The sequence below is a fragment of the Eulemur rufifrons genome, chromosome 7, assembly GCF_041146395.1.
Source record: "Eulemur rufifrons isolate Redbay chromosome 7, OSU_ERuf_1, whole genome shotgun sequence".
Taxonomy (NCBI): Eukaryota; Metazoa; Chordata; class Mammalia; order Primates; family Lemuridae; genus Eulemur; species Eulemur rufifrons.
This window is the reverse complement of record NC_090989.1, coordinates 28,268,505-28,291,206: the sequence shown is the minus strand read 5'-3', so window position 1 is coordinate 28,291,206 and position 22,702 is coordinate 28,268,505. Positions and strand designations below refer to the sequence as shown.

Below are 22,702 nucleotides of genomic sequence, written 5' to 3'. Positions count from 1 at the left end.
TACAGGTTGTACTAATTTGCAGTGTATAGGCATTCCTTTCTCTCTGCATCTGCACCAGCATCTACTGTTTTTGGACTTTTTTATAAAAGCCATTCTAACAGGCATAAGGTGATATCTCATTGTGGTTTTAATGTGGAATACCAAATTTGATGTTATCTTTGTCTTTTTAAACTCAGCCAACTCTTTGTATCTGCAATCAGTTGTTCCATCATTTCATTCCTCACCTGTTTTTTCATGGATTTTTGTTTCCTTAAATAGCATAGAAAATATTGAGCACTATTTTATGTCACTTCCTTCTATTTCCTATAATAAATCTTTTTAAAGGTCCACTTCATTTCTCAATCGTGATTGCTATATGTTTCCTTTTTGTGTTGCTGCTGCTGATTAGTCCCCGTGTTGTTGATGTTGTGTTTTTTCTTGTTCACGTCTACTTAAATGATGGGAAGACTATCTGCCCTTGCATTTGCCCATATACACAAAGTTGGATTATCCTTGGTTTCTTTTACTGTCTACATACATGGGCTTAATTTCTCTTTCTTATCGTGAGCTTGTGTGTTGTTTTATAGGCAAATATTCAAGCTAAATTTCTGGTATCTGGCCAAGATTTACATTGTATGCTGCTTCTGGACAGAGGAAGAAATTCTTCATTTCTCTTTCCATTGATGATCTTTAGGGAAAATAAATTATTCCTGGATAATATGATTCCTTCAATTTAATTTCTAGAAACAGAGGGTGCAAAAATACAACCTCTGGATTCTCTGCTTATATCCACCATGTTTATGCTCAGAAAAGTATTAATAAGGGAGCCTAAGGGAATATGATGATGCAACAACCCTGTGCTCTTTGGAGCCTAGCTTTGGAGGACAATAAATATAATTTCTATTCTTATGTTTAGTGAAGGTTTTGCACCTTTAAAATAGTAGATACAGAGATCATTTGGGGACTGAGAATCTTACAACTTTAGTCCTTCATGGCATGACCCCCCCCACCACCACATGTACATTGGTAGGGAAAGATGTTGCTAATGTTCTTGCTGAAAATGTCCATATATTTTGCTATTTTTATAAGTATTTCAATCAAAGGCAAAAGATAATAAAATTACCCTTAGATTTTTGCCATTATAATGACACCTTATTGAATTTTGAATAACTAAACATTATCATACCAAAAATTATAAGATGACTTATGTTTCAAAATATTTTCCCGACTCTCATCTGTCTATATACACCTCATCTAAATGCATATTCTTCTCATTTATTACTTTTGCTTTATTTTGCACACATTATTATCTTCAACATTTATAGGAAAGGAGTTGGAAAATCAAATATATAAATACAGGAACACAAAGAGAAGTAAAGAGGAGGCATGGTAGTCAAATAAAGAAGAGAGATTTCCAGCCACGTACAAACTCATTTCTATTGGCTCTCAGCTGGTGCTTACTGTTGGAACAACTTACATATCCAAATTGACAGATGACCAACACATAAGAGAGATTTTTAGTGGTGCTTAATGAATTCACAGGGGAGTTGTTGATGAAACTATGAATTTTTCTATGGCAAACATGTACATAAATACCGTGAAGACAAGGATGAGGGAAAAATTCTATGGTTGTGAGGACGTGGAACCAAGAACAGCATATGAAATGGGCTGAGAAAAACACTGCTAGAGCCCAGCATCTTCAAGACAATGGTGCCCAAACAGCTACAATGGTATCAAATTTTAATAGGAATGGAGATATTTTTGATATAACTGATAAACAAGACAGGTGACTCTATAACTTGAAAGTGTAAAGGGTCAGCTTTTCCTCATGCTGTTATAGTATATAGCCCAGAGCTTCCCTCCTGCCTGTATATTCTTCAGGTTGACTCTCTAGTGATCTGTTGGATCTTAGATACAGCAGATGAAAATGGGATTTTTTTTCTCTTCCTAATGAAGTTGGGAGAAAATAAAGATCATAGGGAGTCATGATGACTCTGTCTTCTGTGACCATATGTTTCATTACAGAGTTTTTAGCGATTGGATTTCATCTACAGGACTGTGTAAACCTCTCTGTGAATATATATGTATACATAAAAAATTATTGGTAAAGTTTTAAGGCAGATATTTGTCACACTTGTTTTCTCTTTGTTGCATCTTATGAAATGATTATGTGTGATTTCTTTTTCTTTGCTTAGGTAATGTCACCCCAAAAGAAATTTCATCCAAACAAAAAATGCATTTTATATCTTTTTCATATGCTAATATTTATGTAACATACAGTATGCAATACACAATAAATATATTTGAATATATGAATTCTTAAACCATTATCTAACACATCAGTATTTTCAAATTTAAAAGATAACATATTCAAATCAAAATTTAGTTTTCTTACCTTTCTGGATATGTAAGCGATTTTAACATGAGACTCTGGATCCTATATTTGCATGTGGAACATTGCAGATTTGAGCTTTGGAAATATGTCAAACCAATGCTTGAAATAGTTACAACATCAGTTAGAAATTGAGCAAGAATCTTGACTTCTTGGAGTTTATAAAATGGTTGGTTCTTTCTAAACAGAAAATTTAATATACTCAGCACACTACTAATTTGAAACATAATTTAGTTCTGAAATCAATGTAATCATAATTAGGCAGGATATAAGGAACAATATTATAAGGAAACAGCCAAACAAAATATCCATTGATGTATTAATTAAAATAATTTAAATTGTAATTCACAACAGAATAAAATAATTAATAATAATAAATGCATTCCCTTATAGAAATATTTTGAAAATGTATTTTTGGGGAAAAAAGTGAGATATTTTGTCTGAGTAGGTATCTAGATTGCACATTTATCTAAGATCAGAGCAGTCATTTTGTATGTTTTTAGACTTTTCAACAACTAGCACAGTTCCTTGAATAGACCAGGTGCTCAGTTGACAGCTTTTTGTTGTCCTGTGCCACTTTATCTTATAAAGCCTGTGATACTTATAAAAGGAATACTTATAAAAGCCTGAGGTTCAAAAGAAAAAATAGAGGTGGTATTTAATAAGCGCAATTTTCTGAGTATTTACAATGTAATAAAGCTTCACTTACTTAGCCTCATTTAACCATCTCAACAAGTGATTTCTTTTATTAGGTACTATAAACTGCAGATGAGAAAACTGAGTATCAGCGCATGTGTCTTTCCCAAAGTCACACAGTGAAAGTGAACACTCTGCACAGCTCTGCTCAATTCTTCTTCCCTACGTGCCAGAAATGTGCGTCCCTGGAGTCATTTATGTCAATATGGGCCTGTCTGATCCCCAAAGGAACTCTACCTACTCTCCAGCACTTTCTTTCATGAGCTAAATCTAAGGACAAAGGAGAGAAAAGGAGGAGAAGAAGGAGGAGGAAGAGTGAGAGGAGGAGAAAAGGAAGGGAGGAGGAAAGGAGGAGACAGAAGAGAAAGGAGGAATTAAAAAAAAATGGTTGAAATAAGTTTCTTTTTTGAGGCAACAATGACTTGCCTAATCAAAGGTGACAATCACACAGAGAACAGCTGAAGTGTGACCAGTGGGGCACCCAGCACAACCTGCCAATTCCTATTTGTTCCTTTTCTCATCTTCTTTTCATTCCTCGCAGCAGCTAGACCCAAAAAAGGATGTCATCACTCCCCTGCAGGTCCATCTTGGCTCTCTCCTGGCGGGGTTGCCACCTCCTCTCTCACGGACTATACTGCCACTGGGCACATCTCTAATGCCTTTCCAGGAGGTTATCTACGTTCCTCAGGGATATTTTAAATTCAACATAGCCAAATAGGAATGTGTTATCTTCCCCCACAAATTCACATCCACCCCGGTGGTTTAAACGCTCAACAAAATAAGTTTGCTACGACTGCCAAATCTCTGCCTCCAGCTGAGGCCTATCTGCTGAGTTCCAGATGCACGTATCTACTGCTATTTGCCATGTCCATTTGGATATCTCAAGGACGCCTGAAGCTCAGTAGGTTTAAATCTAAATGAATCATCTTCCTCAACATTCTCCCCCCACAAAAAAAACCCTACACTAAAACTTACAAATTTTCTTACAGTATTAAATGGCACTACCATCTATTGCCCAAATCAAACAACTAGGAATCACCCTTCATGGTATCTTCCCCACATCCAAGTATTATAAATCCCTACTGACTTTACCTTTGAAATATCAAATCAATCCATCCTCATTTTTCCATCTCTACTGCAAATCCTCTAACCCAGGACAGCATTGTGTCTTGCCTGTATTCTTGCAACAACATCTTGCTTTTTCCCTCTCCAATCCACTATAGTCAAATTATTTTTCCAAAATAAAAATCTATTCTTGGCCCCAGCTGGACTGTCCCAAGTAAAATACTTCAGTGGTTTTCATCTTCCCAGTGACTGAAATATAAATCCTGGAACGTGGCCTGTGAGTTCTAACTCCCGCAAGGTGCTCTCTGCCTTTCTCCTCTCTCTTGCTTTCCCTGCCTCTATTCTCAAACATACTGGATTTCCCGCAGCTACTGAACTGGATCATGCTCCTTCCTGCTGCGTTTGTTGGTCCCTCTGCCTGGAATGCAGCAGAGCAGCGACTCCTCCTCACCATTTAGGTCTCAGCTAATACAAACATCCATAGGGAAACTTCCAGTGACCCCACTAATTCACATCTCCTATTTTAAGTGTCCACACACACTATAATTTGCATCAAGACATTTTTCATGGGCAGATTTTATTTATATAACTTTATAATTATTTGATTACCCTTACATGCCTCATTATGCTGTTACCTTAATGAGGGTAGGATCATGACTGTTTTTCTCAGCACTTAGCATAGTCCCTGGCTCAATGTAGACATTCATTAAAAATTGTTTGAATAGAGGAATCATGGATATCATCATTTTATTTTTATAATTATTTTAAAGTCTACCTGCTGCACTAGACTGAAATAACGTAAGGGAAGATATCTAATTTGTCCAAAATTTTATCTTCAAATTCCTAGCACAGTTCCTGGTTGATAGAAGCTCTCAAGAATTTTTACTGAATAATTAAAGTGGATCCTCTCCAAGTACCCCCTAGCTCAATGTAGAATGACACTATACTTTTTAAATAGCCACCAAGCTTAGTACTTGAAGTCACTATAGATTGATTTCTTTCCTTCACTTTCAAATATTAACCATTAAAACACGCCACACACCTATTCTAAAGCCTAAAAACCTCTAGACTCTAACTCACCCTTCTTTTCCACTTACGGTGACTTGGGCCAGGCCCCCATTATCTGTCACACAAATTATTACAGTAGCCACCTCTGTGGACTCCTGCCTCCATTCTTGTTCCCTCTAATCTCCCCATTACTTGTCCATCTGGGGGATCGTTCTAACATGAACGTCCAAAATTGATATTGCCTGTTTAAAATCCTATATTGGCAGGTATTAATGTATTTGGCTGCATAATGCTTCAGTGATTTTTAGTGACCTGGAGAAACTAACTACACTGCAGCACTAAGTGTAAAAATCAGGATACAGGACACATTTTCAATAAGGTTCTAATTTTTCTAGATAGAAAATAATGTGTGTATACACAGAGGCATGTACAAAAAAGAGGATGAGGCAGAAGAGGAGGAGGAGGAATAATGATTAAAAACCAAATGGAAGTGTGGGAATTCTTGGATGATATAATTATAGGTAATTCTAATTTTCTACTACATAGTATTATACATTTTCTACAGGGAGCATATATTCCTGTTTCAATTTTGAAAAGGGAAATAAAATATCATTTAAAATTCTCTGTTCCACATACAATAGGATGTTTGTAAAGTAAATCAAGACTCACAGACTCCTGAACAAGTTTGAAACGACTGCACTAGGACTACAGTCTGTGTGCTATTCCTGAATTTAAGTACTTTCCTCTGACATTTAAAAGAGAGATGAAATACCAAAGCATGATTAAATGTACAGTCAGTCATGCACCATGTAATGACATTTCAGTCAACAACGGACTGCATATGCAGCAGTGGTCTCATGAGATTATAATATCATATTTTTACTGTACCTTTTCTACATTTCATTATGTTTAGATACACAAATATTTACCATTGTGGTAAAATTGCCTGTAGTATTCAGTATAGTAACCTGCTGTACAGGTTTGCAGCTTAGGAGCAATAGACTATTATATCATATAGCCTAACATGGTACCTGGCTGTACCACCTATGTTTTTGTCAGTACACCCTATGATGTTCACCCAATGATGAAATTGCCTACGGACATATTCTCAGAGCATATCCTCATTGTCAAGTGATGCATAACTGTAATAGAAAATATTAATTCACAGAAAAACAATAAAGCCATTAGCAAGGCATACATGGACAGATTATAACATATGTGTATGTGTTCCCGTATTTTATATCCCTCCATGAAAAATGTACTAATTCAATTATTTGAATAAAATGCATCACTCTTTTATGGTGTTCCACATACAGTATGATGTTTGTAAAGTAAATCAAGACTCACAGACTCCTGAACAAGTTTGAAACTTCTCTAGGATTATAGCTTGTGTGCTATTCCTGAATTTAAGTACTTTCCTATCTCTGTGTTTTGAAAGTACATTCTCCTTATTCCCCGACTGCATTAACTTACCTCAAATGTTTCCTTGCTTCTCCTCTTTGTTCCAACAACACATTAAGTGGTCTTCTATTATAAAGCATATTACTAAGAGCCGTAATTATACAATAGTCTCATCCAGTATTCTGAGACCTCCTTGAGAATAAAACACTATTTATTTTAGTTTGGGTCCTCATTTTGTGAAATGCCTGAATAAGTTTGGTGCTGAATAATTTGTTGAATAACTGAATTAACTCAAAAGCTAACAAAGCAATTTTTTGATAAGAATAAATAGAACATAGATACATATATGTATACATAGAGCATATGTATATATACATATATGTAAAAATATATACATAGATAAATTTTGACCAATTTAAATTAATGAACTATTATGGAGTAATATTATTTAGTATATTCAGTATTCAAAATTAGATTAAAAGGGCTTAAAATTTCTCTTAATAAAAGATGAGCCTTTATGTAAGTGAAGAATTTGGATTGAAGTTCTGGTTTAATTTGTTTTTCCTTCTTGTTTGGGTGACTGAAGGTTATTTACAAAAGGGAAAAGAACAAGGAATAATTGGTATTCTTTTACTACCAGTTCTACCCAACTATTAAATTATTTTCAGTGCTTTTATTCACTTTAAGAAAATTAAATTTATAGAATCTAATGCTAAAATATGTTTATCTCAAAATTTTAAAAATTTTGCCTGACTTGTAACCCAGGATGTTATTGCTAAGGATGACCATGGCAGTCCCTGATGGAATGGTCTTTATGTTACTTCAGTACAGAGGTTCTCAATATTTTTGCCATCATGAGCTTCTTTTATCATTATTTTCTTTGTGGATTCCAAAACGTAAAGATTTATCTACTAAGCAAACTGCATATATTATGAACTATGGCTACCTTTATATTTTAATGCTGTTTTGGATTTTAACTACGTATTAATGATACTGCAATATTAAATACATCACTACCATTGTTTGTGAATATGCAAATAAATAAGCAGGCAGGGACATTTTAGTGGCTCACAGCTAATGGCTGACTAAGTTTGGATGTCACTACTCAGGTCCAAGGTCCATCAGATATTAGAGTTAGTCAATTAGTCAATTCAGATACTACTATAACTACCTAAACTGTGACTGCAGTAAATGTTGGGGATACCAAATTGTGACTCCTGAAATGCCAATGTCATCAATAACCAGTAACACCTTAAACCAAATTGTTACAAGTCTAGTCACAATAACTTTATCTTTTATATAATCACTAGAAATGGCACCCGTGGGCCTTTTGAAAACAGTTTCATTATTTAATGGCTTTCTAGAAGCCTAGCACAGCAAATTGGAAACTACACTTATAGTAGTAACCTGAAGTTTTATATTATTCTTCTGTTTAAGATAAAATTAATTCTCATTTAAGGATTTATTAAAAACACAAATATACATTAAACGAGCTCAAGCTGAGAACATTCTTTGAAATTATTAAACTTAAAAATATGTATATACACCCACATTTACTATATAAATACACATAAAGTTAAATAGAAGGTTGAGAAAAAACAAAACCCTCCTCTATTATTTGGGAGGCTGAAATACTATTAATAAAACAGTGTCACTCAATTGACAGAAGTCACTGGACATTTATTCACATCACTGAGAACATGATGTTGCCTGAACAGTGGAGAGAATCAGAAGGCAACCTGGTTAGGAAGAACATTGGAATAAGGCTCAAAAGAGAGAGTAAGAAAAAAGTTTTTCTTCCATTCGTCTAACTTTTATAATCACCATTTGTATAACATACTCAATAAAGCAAATGTTAAATTTACGAAAGAAGAAAATACTAAAAGTACTTACTCATAGAGCTTTGGCTCTTCAGTCATTCCAAACTGGTTTAATAATTTAAATGAAATATAGCCATCCTTCATAGTTTTATCCAGAACAATTATACTGAGAACAAAATAGTAGGCTACAAAACAAAAATATAGAATACAATTCACATTATTTTTTAAACTTTGTTTTGTTTTGGTACATATGCAAATATGCATACACATGCATATAGATGTAATCTAGGTGCCTATAACATATGCAAATAATTTTATTGAGAGACACTCATTTGGTAAATAGGTAATATATTTTACTTCATGTTTGTCAATTTTTGACTAGTTTTAAAAATGAAGAATGGAAAAGCCTGTTAGTCATAGGTATGGTGAAGAGTTGACCAACTAGTTTCTAAATGCTAATTGGCCTGCAAACCAAAAACATTCAGTATTTAGGCCAATTAAGCAACTTTTCTTCTTCAATAACAAATCTAAGGCAAACATGATAAAGTTTCTTAATTATCTGATTAATATTACTAGCCAAGTTTGCTTAGTAAACATAAGTCCCAATTTCATTGGCTGTTCAGAAATAATGGTGAAATTAAATGATCCTATACAGGGGAAGCTCGTAGTAGTTCTTATTCAGATTGCCCTTACTAAAATTTAGTATAGTATATCTTCAGGGTCAAGGATTGTGAACTCACCCCTATACTCAATATTCTCAGGGCTAAACAGGAAGTTTTGACTCTCTGTGAGTTATCTCAAGTCTTGTACACCCCATCCTACAAGACAATGTATATATATTATATTACATGGAACATGTAATGCATGAAATTATCCTGTAAGAAATATACATACAAAAATTTTTCATGTTAGCTGTTAACTGTTGCTACTAAATAGTCAAGAGTAACCTCATGCCTTGTGCTTGATGCTTAGTGCTACCTCAAGTAAGATAAAGGACTTATAATTGAACCTTGTCAATTTCTGATACATAGATGTAAAGACACACTTATTACTTTGGAGTGGCTGTCCAGCTTCAGACAAAGTACTTTGGTTCACCTTGCCCACAAAGTGGGCATTCAGATTTGCTCAAATGATTTCTGGCAGTAAGACATATTGAGTTGTTACAAAATAAATCCATAAATGTGATTCACCAGATAAACAAAAACAAAAACAAAGATCATATCATCATCTCAATATATGCAGAAAAAGCATTTGACAATATTCAGCACCCTTTTATGATAAAACCTGATAACAAAATAGACATAGATGGAATATACTTCAAAATTATAAAAGCCATGTATGACAAACCCAGAGCCAACATCATACTGAGTGGGGAAAAGTTTAAAGCATTCCAACTAGGAACTGGAACAATACAAGGATACCCACTGTCACCATTTCTATTCAACATAGTGTTGAAAGTCCTAGCCATAGCAATTAGGCAAGAGAAGGAAATTAAGGGTATCCAAATGGGGAAAGAGGAGGTCATACAACTGCTCTGTGCTGATGATGTGATTTTATATCTAGAAAAGCCCAAAGATTCCACCAAGAGATTCCTGGAATTGATAAATAAACTCAGCAAAGTCTCAGGCTACAAAATCAATGTACACAAATCAGTAGCACTCCCACACACCAACAATAGTCAAGCTGAGAATCAAATCAAAGACTCAATACCTTTCTTAATAGCTAAAAAGACAATAAAATATTTAGGAAAATATTTAACCAAGGAGTTGAAAGATATCTACAAAGAGCACTATGAATCACTGAGGAAAGAGGTTGCAGAGGATATAAACAAATGGAAAAACATGTCAGGCTCATGGATTGGCAGAATCAACATTGTTAAAATGACTACACTGTCCAAAGTACTTTACAGATTCAATGCAATCCTGACCAAAATACCAACATCATTTTTCACAGATCTATAAAATATAATTCTATGCTCCATTTGGAACCAAAAAAGAGCCAAGTAGCCAAAGCAACCTTAAGCAAAAGGAACAAATCTGGAGGCATCACTTTACCGGACTTTAAGCTATACTACAAGACTACAGTAATGAAAATAGCATGGTAATGGCACAAAAATGGAGACATAGACCAATGAAACGGAAGAGAGAATGCACATACAAAACCATCCACAGGCCGGGCGCGGTGGCTCACGCCTGTAATCCTAGCACTCTGGGAGGCCGAGGCGGGTGGATCGCTCGAGGTCAGGAGTTCGAGACCAGCCTGAGGAAGAGTGAGACCCCGTCTCTACTAAAAATAGAAAGAAATTATATGGACAACTAAAATATATATATACAAAAAATTAGCCGGGCATGGTGGTGCATGCCTGTAGTCCCAGCTACTCGGGAGGCTGAGGCAGTAGGATCCCTTGAGCCCAGGAGTTTGAGGTTGCTGTGAGCTAGGCTGAAGCCACGGCACTCACTCTAGCCCGGGCAACAGAGTGAGACTCTGTCTCAAAAAAAAAAAAAAAAAACCATCCACATATTGCCTTCTGATCTTTAACAAAGTAGACAATAATACGCACTGGTGAAAAGAAGCCCTATTCAATAAATGGTGCTGGAAAAATTGGATAGAATGAAGAATGAAACAGAAACCACATATAGAAGAATGAAACAGAAACCACATCTCTCACTTCTCATAAAAATTAATTCAAAATGGATAACAGACTTAAATCTAACACATGAAACCATAAGAATTCTTGCAGAAAATGTTGGAAAAGTTCTTCTAGATATCGGCCAAGGCAAAGAATTTATAAAGACCCCAAGGGCAGTCACAAAAATAACAAAAATAAATTAGATTTGATTAAACTAAAAACAGCCAAGGAAACAATCAACAAAGCAAATGTACAACCTACAGAATGGGAGAAAATATTCACATGCTATACATCTGATAAAGGGTTAATAACCAGAACCTATAAAGAACTCAAGCAAATCAGCAACTGAAAATCAAACAGCCCCATTAAAAAATGGGCAAAAGATATGAACAGAAACTTTTCAAAAGAAGATAGATAATGGCCAATAAACATATGAACAAATTCTCAATGTCACTAATCATCAGAGAAATGCAAATCAAAATCACAATGAGATATCATCTAACTCCAGTGAGAATGGCTTTTATCAAAAACTCCCCAAACAATAGATGCTGGCGTGGATGCAGAGAGAAAGGAACAGTTATACATTGATGGTGGGACTGCAAACTAGTGCAACCTCTATAAAAATACTACGGAGATTCTGCAAAGAACTGAAAGTAGACCTACCTTTTCATCCAGCAATCCCAGTACTGGGTATTTACCCCAAGGAAAAGTCACTTTATCAAAAATACACTTGCACTAAAATGTTTAATGCAGCACAATTCACAATTGCAAAGATGTGGAATCAAACCAAGTGCCCATCGTTTCATAAGTGGATTGATAAAAAGCAGTATGTGTACACCATGGAATACTACTCACCCATAAAAAACCTGAGTTAAGACCTTTTGCTGGCCGGGCGTGGTGGCTCACGCCTGTAATCCTAGCACTCTGGAAGGCCGAGGCGGGTGGATCGCTCAAGGTCAGGAGTTCGAGACCAGCCTGAGCGAGACCCCGTCTCTACTAAAAATAGAAAGACATTATATGGACAACTAAAAATCTATATAGAAAAAATTAGCCGGGCATGGTGGCGCATGCCTGTAGTCCCAGCTACTCGGGAGGCTGAGGCAGTAGGATCGCTTAAGCCGAGGAGTCTGAGGTTGCTGTGAGCTAAGCTGACGCCACGGCACTCACTCTAGCCTGGGCAACAAAGTGAGACTCTGTCTCAACAACAAAAAAAAAAAAAAAAAAAAGACCTTTTGCTGCAATCTGGATCAAACTGGAGATCATCCTCCTAAGCGAAGTATGGCAAGAATGGAAAATCAAACACCCCAGGTACTCACTATTAAATTCGAACTAACTGATCAGCAGTCATGTGCCCAGAAGGAAGTATAACACAACAGATGTTGTACAAGTGGGCAGGGGGAAGAGGGGATGGGAGAAATCATACCTAATGGGTACAATGTACACTATCTGAGTGATGGGCACACTTATAACTTTCAGTCAAACAGTACAAAAGCGATCTATGTAACCAAAACATTTGTTCCCTCATAATATTCTGAAGTAAAAAAAAAAAATGTAAAAAAAGGGCAAAGGTAGTAATGGTCAAAAGATTCAGGTTATCAGAAAACCTGCAACACAAAAATAATTTGTGCTGGAAAACCACTAACTTCCTGTCCTCATTTTTGTGACTTACAAATACCTGATGATTAAATTAAAAATCCCTTTGCAATGCAGAAAACAAGCATCTTTATCAGATCTGCATTTCCAAATATGTTTCAAAAGCTTTCTTTTGAAAGATTATAATCCCACACCTGTTTAAATGGATGAAGTGTAATTGCATTCAGATTAAAATGAATATTTGTATATTCTTCACTGTTGTATTAGCAAAGCTGTTAGTTTTCTAATGAAATAAAGTTGGTGATCAAAATAAAAAGTTTTTATCATGTTATAGACTGAATAAAAAAAGAAGAACTAGGAAAATTCTCCTACTGGTTGTGTGGGTCTCAGGTGAATAAAAATTGATCCCTGAGCCTAAATAAAAATCCAAATAACATGGAATTTAAATTTACACTAAGTCACATGGTGAAGGACACCTGAACATTTAAATAAAAAAAATGCAAGGATTAAGGTAATATGTTTTGGGGGGAAAATCTAGCTTTCTGTGAAGGGAGAATTTTGAATTAGAGCTGACTGCTGAGAGTTTTCTATGTTAATGGAAGACATGAGTCTATTTTGAAATAGCAGAAACTTTTTATCATTAATTTTTAATTCAGACTTAGATGATTTAGATTGGAAAATGATAATAAAGCAAAATAAATCAGTAAATGAATTCAATCAGAAGAGAACTACAAATTATTTTCAGGGAACAATCAGATTGAGAGCAATTTATCTAAAAATGAAAGAATTAGTATATTAAAAATGCTGAGCTAAATTAACTCTGATCATGAAATTCTGTCTGAATTGTATTTTCATTCCTGAGTGAGAGAAAGGTAAGTACATTTTCACAAGAAAAACAAAAAAAGACTGGACAAACTATTTGTGAAAAGTCACTGGTGAAAAGTGGCCTTACTATGAACTTCTAACAGAGGAAAATTACCTGACAGAAAGTAAGGGAAATAAACTCACAGCACAACTACCCTATGTTTAATTAAAACACTCGTGACCTAATTTCTTGTCTCTAAGAGTTCTTTCTCAGGATTGAAGAGCCCTAAGTGGACAGTAGGAGTGTGAGCTCTCTGCCTCAGTTCCTGCCTCCAAAAACCAAAATTTCAAGGACTCAGATAACACAGCCTCACGGAGAAAAGAAAAAATAAAGAACTCCCTGGCATCTTGAAGCTGCTACTGTTATCAGTCTACTGAAACAGAAGAGAGAGAAAAAAAAAAAAAAAAAGCTATTTTTACCCTTTAAAAGAACCAAGGAACTTTCTCTCAGCTGCCCGGCATTTTCACTCCTTCCTCTATGTACTTGTGGCATCTCTCTCTCTCAGCTCTCTCTTTCTCTCTCTATCTTTATCTGTCTCATTCTTTCTTTCTTTCTCAGGAAAATAAATAAATCTTTACTTCTACATAGCCTAATAATTGTGTGAGAAATCTTTCTCAGCCCACATTGAATTCCCCACCCTAACAACTGCCAGGGTATATTTCAGCAAGAATGAAATTAAACCTAGAAGAAAGGAGTAGGAAGGGGAAGGAGATAAGATAAAATGTAGAAAACTGAAATTGGAGTGACAATTCCAAATTTTGGTTGGGTTGGAGAAAAAATATATTACTAATACATTTCTAATGGGTATGTAAATATTACAACCACTGTGGAAAAGCATTTGGCAGCTTCTTAAAAAAATGAACCAATATTTGTACTCTTAGGCATTTATCTCTGAGAAATAAAAATTATTTACATCTAAATCTGTAGAGGAATGCTTAGGGCAGCTTATTCATAATAGCCAAAACTAGTTACAACCAAGATGTTCTTCAATGGATGGATGAAGTTTTCCATTAAAAAAAAATGAACTGAATGTTAATGAAATCTGGAAAAGATTAATGGGCAAACTCTTCAAGGTCATTTTTTAAGAGAAGAGTATTGAGGTGAAAGTATACCACCAAATATTAAAATATGTAACTACAATAGGCAAATGATGTGTTATCATCTGAAGTATTTACGAGTATAGATATAAAACAGAACAAAAACTGTCCAGAAAATAAATGGCTATTTTGTGTGTCATGTGTGTGTATCTTATTACATAATATAACATGATACACTTATTTATATAGTATATTAAAAGGGCTTAACAATATGCACAAAAGCAAATTAAAAGGGCAAAGATTATCTAACCTAATTAATATTCATAGTAATGAAAATTGTAATGCTAATGACAATTTTTCTTATAATTTAAAACACAATTAGGCTTGTGATAATGAGGATATAAGTTAATAACATCCCATACGTTTCTATTGAAAATGTAATTTTTATTAAAAAATTGGTACCCACTGCCAGTTTTTTTGAAGTTACATTTCCAGGAATCTACTCTAACGAAATAATTGATCAAATTGTTTTTTCTCATGCAATAGTCTATCTGATAAGATATTATTTATAATATAGAAAAACTGAAAAATAATTAAAATATTGCTTATATGGATTATGTATGTATTAAAATTGTATTTTTAAATAATACAATGATAGTATAGTAAATACCATGTAATATTAAATCATTTTATATGAAAAAGTTACAAATGTTTGTTTCTTACATATTGTACCTTTTTATTTATGTAAATTATAATAAAATTACAGAAAATATTTTCATATTGTATATATAATTACATAGATAAAAACTGAAAGCATTTCACAAACATATTAAAAAGGTTTATTCTGAAAAAAGAAAACTAAAATTGGTAAATATAAGTGAGTATTTGATGTAATATTTATAATTAATACTGATTTTTAAGAGAGAAATGGAAGTAAAACACTACAGAATGTAATATTGAAGACAGAAAAGAAGAAAAAAGATTCAAAGGTTCTAAGAGGCAAATTATTGCTGTTACAGAATCTGACTAAATAATCTATGAGGAATGCTGCAGTTGAAGTATAAAGCAAAAAAGAAGCAATCACCAGGAAACTATAATAGTCCTTCTGAAGCTTTATGCATCAAAAAACCACAGCCTTAAAATACCTAAAGCCAACATCTAAACAGGGTGACTGCCTGCTAAAATAAAAGAGTCAAATAAGACCCAAATTTGGACACAATAGACAAAATGTCTGGGGTGTGACTGAAAATTACCCATCATACCAAGAACAACAACAACAACCAAACCCCACAATATTGTTGAGGAAAGGCAATCAACTGATGTGAGCATAGAGATGAATTAGGTGCTGGGATTATCTGACAAGGATTTTTAAAGTAGACAAAAATGCTTTAAAGTCAATTACCATGTTTCTTGAAAAAAAAAAGGAAAAAAGTAAATACTAGCAAAGAAAAAGAAATTATAAAAAAATAGATATTATAGATATTAAAAAATACAATAAAAGATTAAAAGTTCCCTGTTTATATTCAATAGCAGAGTGGAAATGACAAAGGAAGAAATCAGTGAACTTGAGGACAAATCAACCTGTCACTCCATCTGAATGACAGAAAATAGATGAAGAAAAATAAACAAACAAAGCCTCAGGGACCTGTGGGACTATAATAAAAGATGTAAAATTTAGGGTAGTAAAGTGTCGAGAAGAGAAAAGAGTGTGAGGCTGAAAGAAAATTCAAAGAGATGATGACTGAAAACTTTCTAAATTTAGTGGAAGAAATAAACACACAGATTCAAAAAGTTGAGTGAACCTGAAATAGGATATACCTCAATAAATCCTCACCAAGACGCATCATAATGAAACCGAAAAAGTAAAAACAAAGGAATAAAAATCTTGAAAGCAGATAGAGAAAAATGATGCATTATCTTCAGAACAGAGATTGGGGTTGCAATGGATTTCTTAACTGAAGCCAAAACAAAGTGGCACATTTTCCAAATGTTCAAAGAAAAAGCTATCAATTTTCAATCTTATATCCAGCAAAAGTATTTCTAAGAATAAAAGGGAAATAAAGACGATCCCAGACAAAAAAAAAAAAAACTAAAAGAAAATCTCACTTAAAAATTGTCAGAAGCAATTTCTTCAAATAGAAAGGAATTGATTAAGTTATCTTGGAGCATCAGGAGGAAAGAAGGAACAATGAGAGGAAAAGAAATATGAGTACACAATAGATTATCCTATAGTTCATTAACTAAATAATTCTAATTTGATGATTGAAACAAAAAAAATCATCACTCAATCTGATATTCAAGACAATGATATTTAAAAGTGGGGAATGCCAAGGAACCTAAATGGAAGCGAGGTTTCCACATTTCACTTAGAGAGGCAAAATATTGATACCACTGGACTTTGACGATTCACATACACATATTGTAATTGTGGTAGGCCTCCCCAAATATTTCCATGTGTCTAAATATGTCCAAATATATCCCTGGAAACTGTGAGCATATTACTTCACATAGCAAAGAAGAATTAAGATTGTAAATGGAATTAAAGTTGTTAATCAGTTGCCCTTAAAATAGAGAGATTATCCTGGTTTATCTAGGTGGGTCCAAAGTCATTACAAGGAGCCTTAAGAGAAGAAGAGAGAAGAGGGATTCAGAAAAAGAGATGTGATATAGAAGAAGGGCTAAAGGGATGCAATGTAAAGACACAATCCACCATTGAGCGAGGGAGAAGAGGCCACAAGCCAAGGAATGTGGACAGCCTCTAAAAGTTGGGAAAGGCAAGAAAATAGATACTGTCCTATAGCCTCAGAAAGGAGCACAGTACTCTGACACCTTGACTTTAGTACACTGACATCTGTGTCAGACTTCTGGCCGACAGACATGTGAGAAAATAAATGTGTGCTGTTTTAAGCCACTATATTTGTAGTAACTTGTCCTGGTGGTGATAGAAAATGAATACAGATTTTGGTATGAAGAATGAGATGCTGCTATAACTAACACATAAAAATGGAAAAGTGGCTTTGAAATTGGCAACGAGAAGAATCTGGAAGAATTCTGAAGAGCATAATTGAAAAACCTAGATTGCCTTGAATACATTGTTAGTAGAAATGTGGATACTAACAACTCTGCTAGTGAGGACTCAGGAGGAATTAAGGAACATGGTAGAGAAAACATGCATTGTGAACAGACTGTTGGCAGAAATATGCATGTCTGATGGAGTGAATATGGATGTTAAGAGTGCTGCTGTTGACAACTCAGAAGGAAATGAGAAACATGTTATTGAAAACTGGAAGAAAAAGAATCCTTGTTGCATAGTGGTATATAGCTTAGAGGAATTATGTTTTGCAATTATGCAGAAAACAGAAATTGGAGATGAAGAAATTAGATATTTATCTGCAGGAATTTCAAAGCAAAGGGTTGAAATTGAGGCCTGGTTTCTTCTTGGTACTCAGAGTGGATTTTGAGAGGAAAGACAGAAATTCATTAATGGAAATATGTAAACGAAAAAGTATCCCAACTTGATAATTTCAGAAATCCTCAGTCTAGCAAGTTTACAAAAGATGCTAAAACTATGAGATTGACCATAATGAAATTGTTCTCCAGAGAAAAAGCTGAGGATATGCCTGAACAATCTTTCCCTCAGGAAAATCAAAGTCAGAGTATTTAGTCACACAAAAGGCTCTGAAAAAATATTAAGTGACTCACAGATTCCCTCAGCCATTTTAGCAGAAGCCAAAAATAGAGGCAGTATTCTCCACAAAAGATATACGGAAAAGGTTCTTGTCTAACGGAGTGCATCTCTGTGACTGACACAGAGATCCACAAGGTTTTTTGAGAATATTATAGCAGCATAAACTCTGCCAGTTCAGACTGAAAGTAACAGAAAGAGTACGAAATGAAAGAGCATTGTGAGACCCTCCCAAAATTCCACAAACAAGAAACAGGTTGATAGAACTACTCATATGCAAGCATATGCTACCATTCATACCTTTAAAAAAGAAGAAGGAGGATAACTAGAGAAGCCAAAAATGTGGAGCTGTGAACCCAGGGAGCAGAGCCATGAAACACAGCGGATTATTCCCAGCACTTGAAAACAAATGAGTTTTGCCTGGTTGGGTTTTAAAATTGCTTGCAGCTGTTGACTATTTTTCTTCCTTTTTTTTTTTTTAAACCTTTTGAACAAGAATGTCTATAATTGGTATCTTATGCCTGTCCCATTATCATATTTGGGGAGTAGGTAACTTGATTCTTGACTTTCACAGATTCAGGGATAGAGACAAATTGTGCCTAAGGGTTGATTATGGCTAGGGCTTCAGCCAAATTCACCTGATTTAGGTGAATTAGGCAATGAGATTACAAACTTTTTGTCTGTTGAGTTTAGAAAATATTTTTGACTTTGAGTTGATGCTGTAATGACTTGATGATGTCTGAGACCAAAGAAATCTTATTGATATACATATAAACATATATATTATATAATACTTTATAATACATACAACATATGTATATATAAACATATAAATAATATTCTACTCAACAAAAGCAGAATACACATGTATTTCTAGTACCTATGAAGCATTCACCTAAATAGAGCAATCCTGGACTATTTAAAAAACCTCAACAAATTTAAGAGAATTGAAATTATACAGAGTTTGCTCTCTAACTGTAATGAAATCAAACTATAAAATCATTAACAGAAAGACAACAGAAAAATATCCAAACAGTGGAAGTTAAACAACATACTTGTAAATAACCTATGGTCAAAGAGTAATTTTCAAAAAAATATAAAGAACAGAATATAAGAGAAAATACAATATATCAAAACATGTGGAATACAGTTATAGCAGTGCTGAGAGGGAAATTCCTAGCACTGAATGCTCACATTAGAAAAGAAGAAATATCTCAAAACAACAATCTAAGTTCCTGCCTCAAGAAAATTGAAAAAGAGGAACAAAATAAACCCAAAGACAGCAGAAAGAAGAATACAGACACACACACACATAGAGAGAGAGAGCGCGCTCAAAATTTAATGAAATTTGATAAAGCAAAACAATAGAATATCAAACAATGGTTTCACTGGAAAACTCTGCCAAACATTCAAAGAATTAAAACCTATTTTGCACAGTCTGTTCCAGCAAATAGAATAAAGGGAAAATTGTCAACTCATTTTATGAAGTTGTATTACTCTTGTATGAGTACACTATTACTTTTATGGGAAAACCAAGAAAAGATAGTACAAAAAGGAATGCTACCAACCTATATCTCTCATTAACTTAGACACAAAAATGCTCAACAAAATAGTAACAAACAAAATCCAGCAATGTATAAAAAATGTGCACTATGACCAAGTGGGATTTATTGTGGGAATGCAAAGCTAGTTCAACATTCTAGAATCAATTACTGTAATCCAACATATTAACAACCAAAAGATGAAAAGTCATATGATAATATCACTGATGCATGCAAGACATCTGACAAAATTTAACACACATTTATGAGGAAAAGTTCTTAGCAAGTTAGTAACAGAGGGTAAATTAACTTAATTTTATAGAGTATCTACTAAAAGTCTATAAGTAACATCACACTTAATGGTGAAAGACTGAATGTTTTTCCTCTAAGGTAATGATATCTGCTCTTACCCTTTTTATTCAACATAGGATCTGGAAGTTGTAGCTACTGCAATAAGTCAAGAAAAAGAAATAAAACGCACCCAGATTAAAACAGAAGAAATAAAAGTATTTCTATTTGCAGATGTCATCATTGCTTACATAGAAAATTTTAATAATTCTATGTTTAAAAATCCTAAAAATAAAAAGAAATTCAATAAGGTCCCAGGAAACAAATTCAATATAAAAAAATCAATCTCATTTATATATACTAATAATGAACATGGAGATATCAAAATGTAAACACACCCTTTACAATCACTCACTCTAAAACAAAACTACTTGGTATACATGTAACAAAAAATGTACAGGATATGTTTGCTGAAAATTACAAAATGCTAATGAATCAATAAATCAAAGGATGAAAGTAAATGTAAAGACATATTATGTTCTTAAATTAGGAGACAACATGGTGAAGATGTCAATTCTCCTCAAATTAATCTATAGGTTTAATGCATTTCCTACCAAAACACCAGAGAAGTTTTTTAAGACATATACAACCATATGCTAAAATTCATATTGAAAGGCACATGTACTAGAATATCCAAAATAGTCATTATAAAGAAAAATAAAGAGAAAATAGTTACTCTACCTAGATATTAAAGCATATTATATATCTATATTTATCCATAACATATGGTACTGGAAAAGGATGAATACATACATCAATAGAACAGAATAGAGAACAGACTATAGGCCTAACAGAAATAGACCCAAACAAATATGCTTAACTGATTATTGATAAATATGCAAATGCACTTAATAAAATAATAGCCTTTCCAACAAATGATGTGGAGCAAATGCACCTAAACCTCGAACCTTATACATAAACTAAATCAGAATAGATTTTAGATGTAAATGTAGTATATAAAACTAAAAAAAAAAAAAACTTTTGGAAAGATTTATAGGAGAAAATCTTTAGGACCATGGACTCAACAAAGAGTTCTTCAACTTGACATCTAAAGCATGATACTTAAAAGGAAATAATAATCAATAACTTCTCATCAAAACTCAACATTTTTGTTACACAAAGAACTTTGTGAAAAGGATGAAAAACAAGTTACAGAGTATAAAAAAATATTTGCAGACCAAATACCTAACAAGGGCTAACTTCTAAAATATATCATGAATTTTAGAAACTCAATAGTTAAAAAAAAACAATCAAACAAAACAAACACAAATTTATAAAATGGCCAAAATACATGAACACACTTTTCACCAAAGAGGATACATAAAAGAAATATTCAATATAATCATCCATCAGGGACTTGCAAATTAAAACCACAACAAAGTATCATTATACACCTATCAGAACAGATAAGATTTTAAAAATAATGACAACACCAAATTCTGGGAAAGAATCAGAGGAATTGGATCACTTATACCTGGGGAAATGAGAAATCATATAGCTACCTTGAAAAACATTTTGTCTTTTTTTGTAAAGCTAAATATGCTATTAGTTTATGTCTAGAAATTGCACTCCTGGGCCTTTATGACAGAGAAATGAAAGCACACTCATATAAAAAACTTGTGCACAATATTCATGGCAGCTCTATTTGGAATAGCCAAAAACTAAAAAGATCCCAGATACTCTTCAACAGATGAATAAACAGATCATTACACACACACACACACATAGATGGAATACTACTCAGCAATCAAAGGGAATGAATTATTGATACATGCTACAGCATGGATGAACCTCTGGGGAATAATGCCGAGTGGGGACAAAAAGTCAACTAAAAAGGTTACATACTGAATGATGGTTCCCTTTTTATAATATTTTTGAAATGACAAAGTTTTAGAAATGTATTAATGGATGCCAAGGGTTAGAAACCATGAAGTAAAGGGTAATAATATAAGAGATACTTGTGATGAACTGTTCAGTATCCTCACTGTGCATAGTGCTATACATGTGATTAATTGGTATGGAGCTAAACACACACACACACACACACAATGCACTCCTGTGGGGAAATCTGATTAAGATGAGTGGATTGTATCAATGTCAATACACTGTTAGTGATGTTATTCTATAGTGCTGCAAAATGTTACCATTGAAGGAAACTGGATAAAGTATACACAGTAGTATCTCTCTGTATCATTTCTTACATCTGCATGTGAATCTAAAATAATAAAAATTTTAACTTGAAAAATGGACAGGCTCAACTCTGTATGATATGACACATGACTAATGTTTAAAGAATAATATCTTGAAGTTGATAGTGACTATAACTACAAAACATCAACAGCAACTGACCTAAAGTATGTTATAATATGAAAATCTATTATAAATGTTTACCCCCTAGTAATCATGGCCAATGAGAATAACTTGAAACTGCCCTCATAAGATTACTTAAATAATAGAATTCACTGTTATGTACAACTTCCAGCTTTTCATCTCCTAACAGAATAATTTTGCTTTCTTTAATACCTCCCCATAAATCTAATTATTTAATACATTTCTATGAGATTCTCTCTTGTTCTACAAGTTTTCTCCTCTTGTCTAACACTAAATGTATTGGGAGGATTATTGCGTATTTGCCCTTTTTTG

The 22,702-nt window shown here is 33.7% G+C and overlaps 1 protein-coding gene across 5 annotated transcripts in view; it reads right to left on the bottom strand.

Annotated features, from left to right (window-relative positions):
- LIPI (lipase I) overlaps positions 1 to 22,702 on the bottom strand; it is a 63,578-nt gene that overhangs the window by 10,437 nt on the left and 30,439 nt on the right. For all 5 annotated transcript variants that reach the window (XM_069472451.1, XM_069472452.1, XM_069472455.1 and 2 more), the window contains 2 exons: positions 8,435 to 8,546; positions 2,375 to 2,551 (listed from right to left, as the gene is read on the bottom strand). In XM_069472451.1, coding sequence (XP_069328552.1) covers positions 2,375 to 2,551; positions 8,435 to 8,546 — 289 coding nt within the window. The remainder of the gene's footprint in view (positions 1 to 2,374; positions 2,552 to 8,434; positions 8,547 to 22,702) is intronic.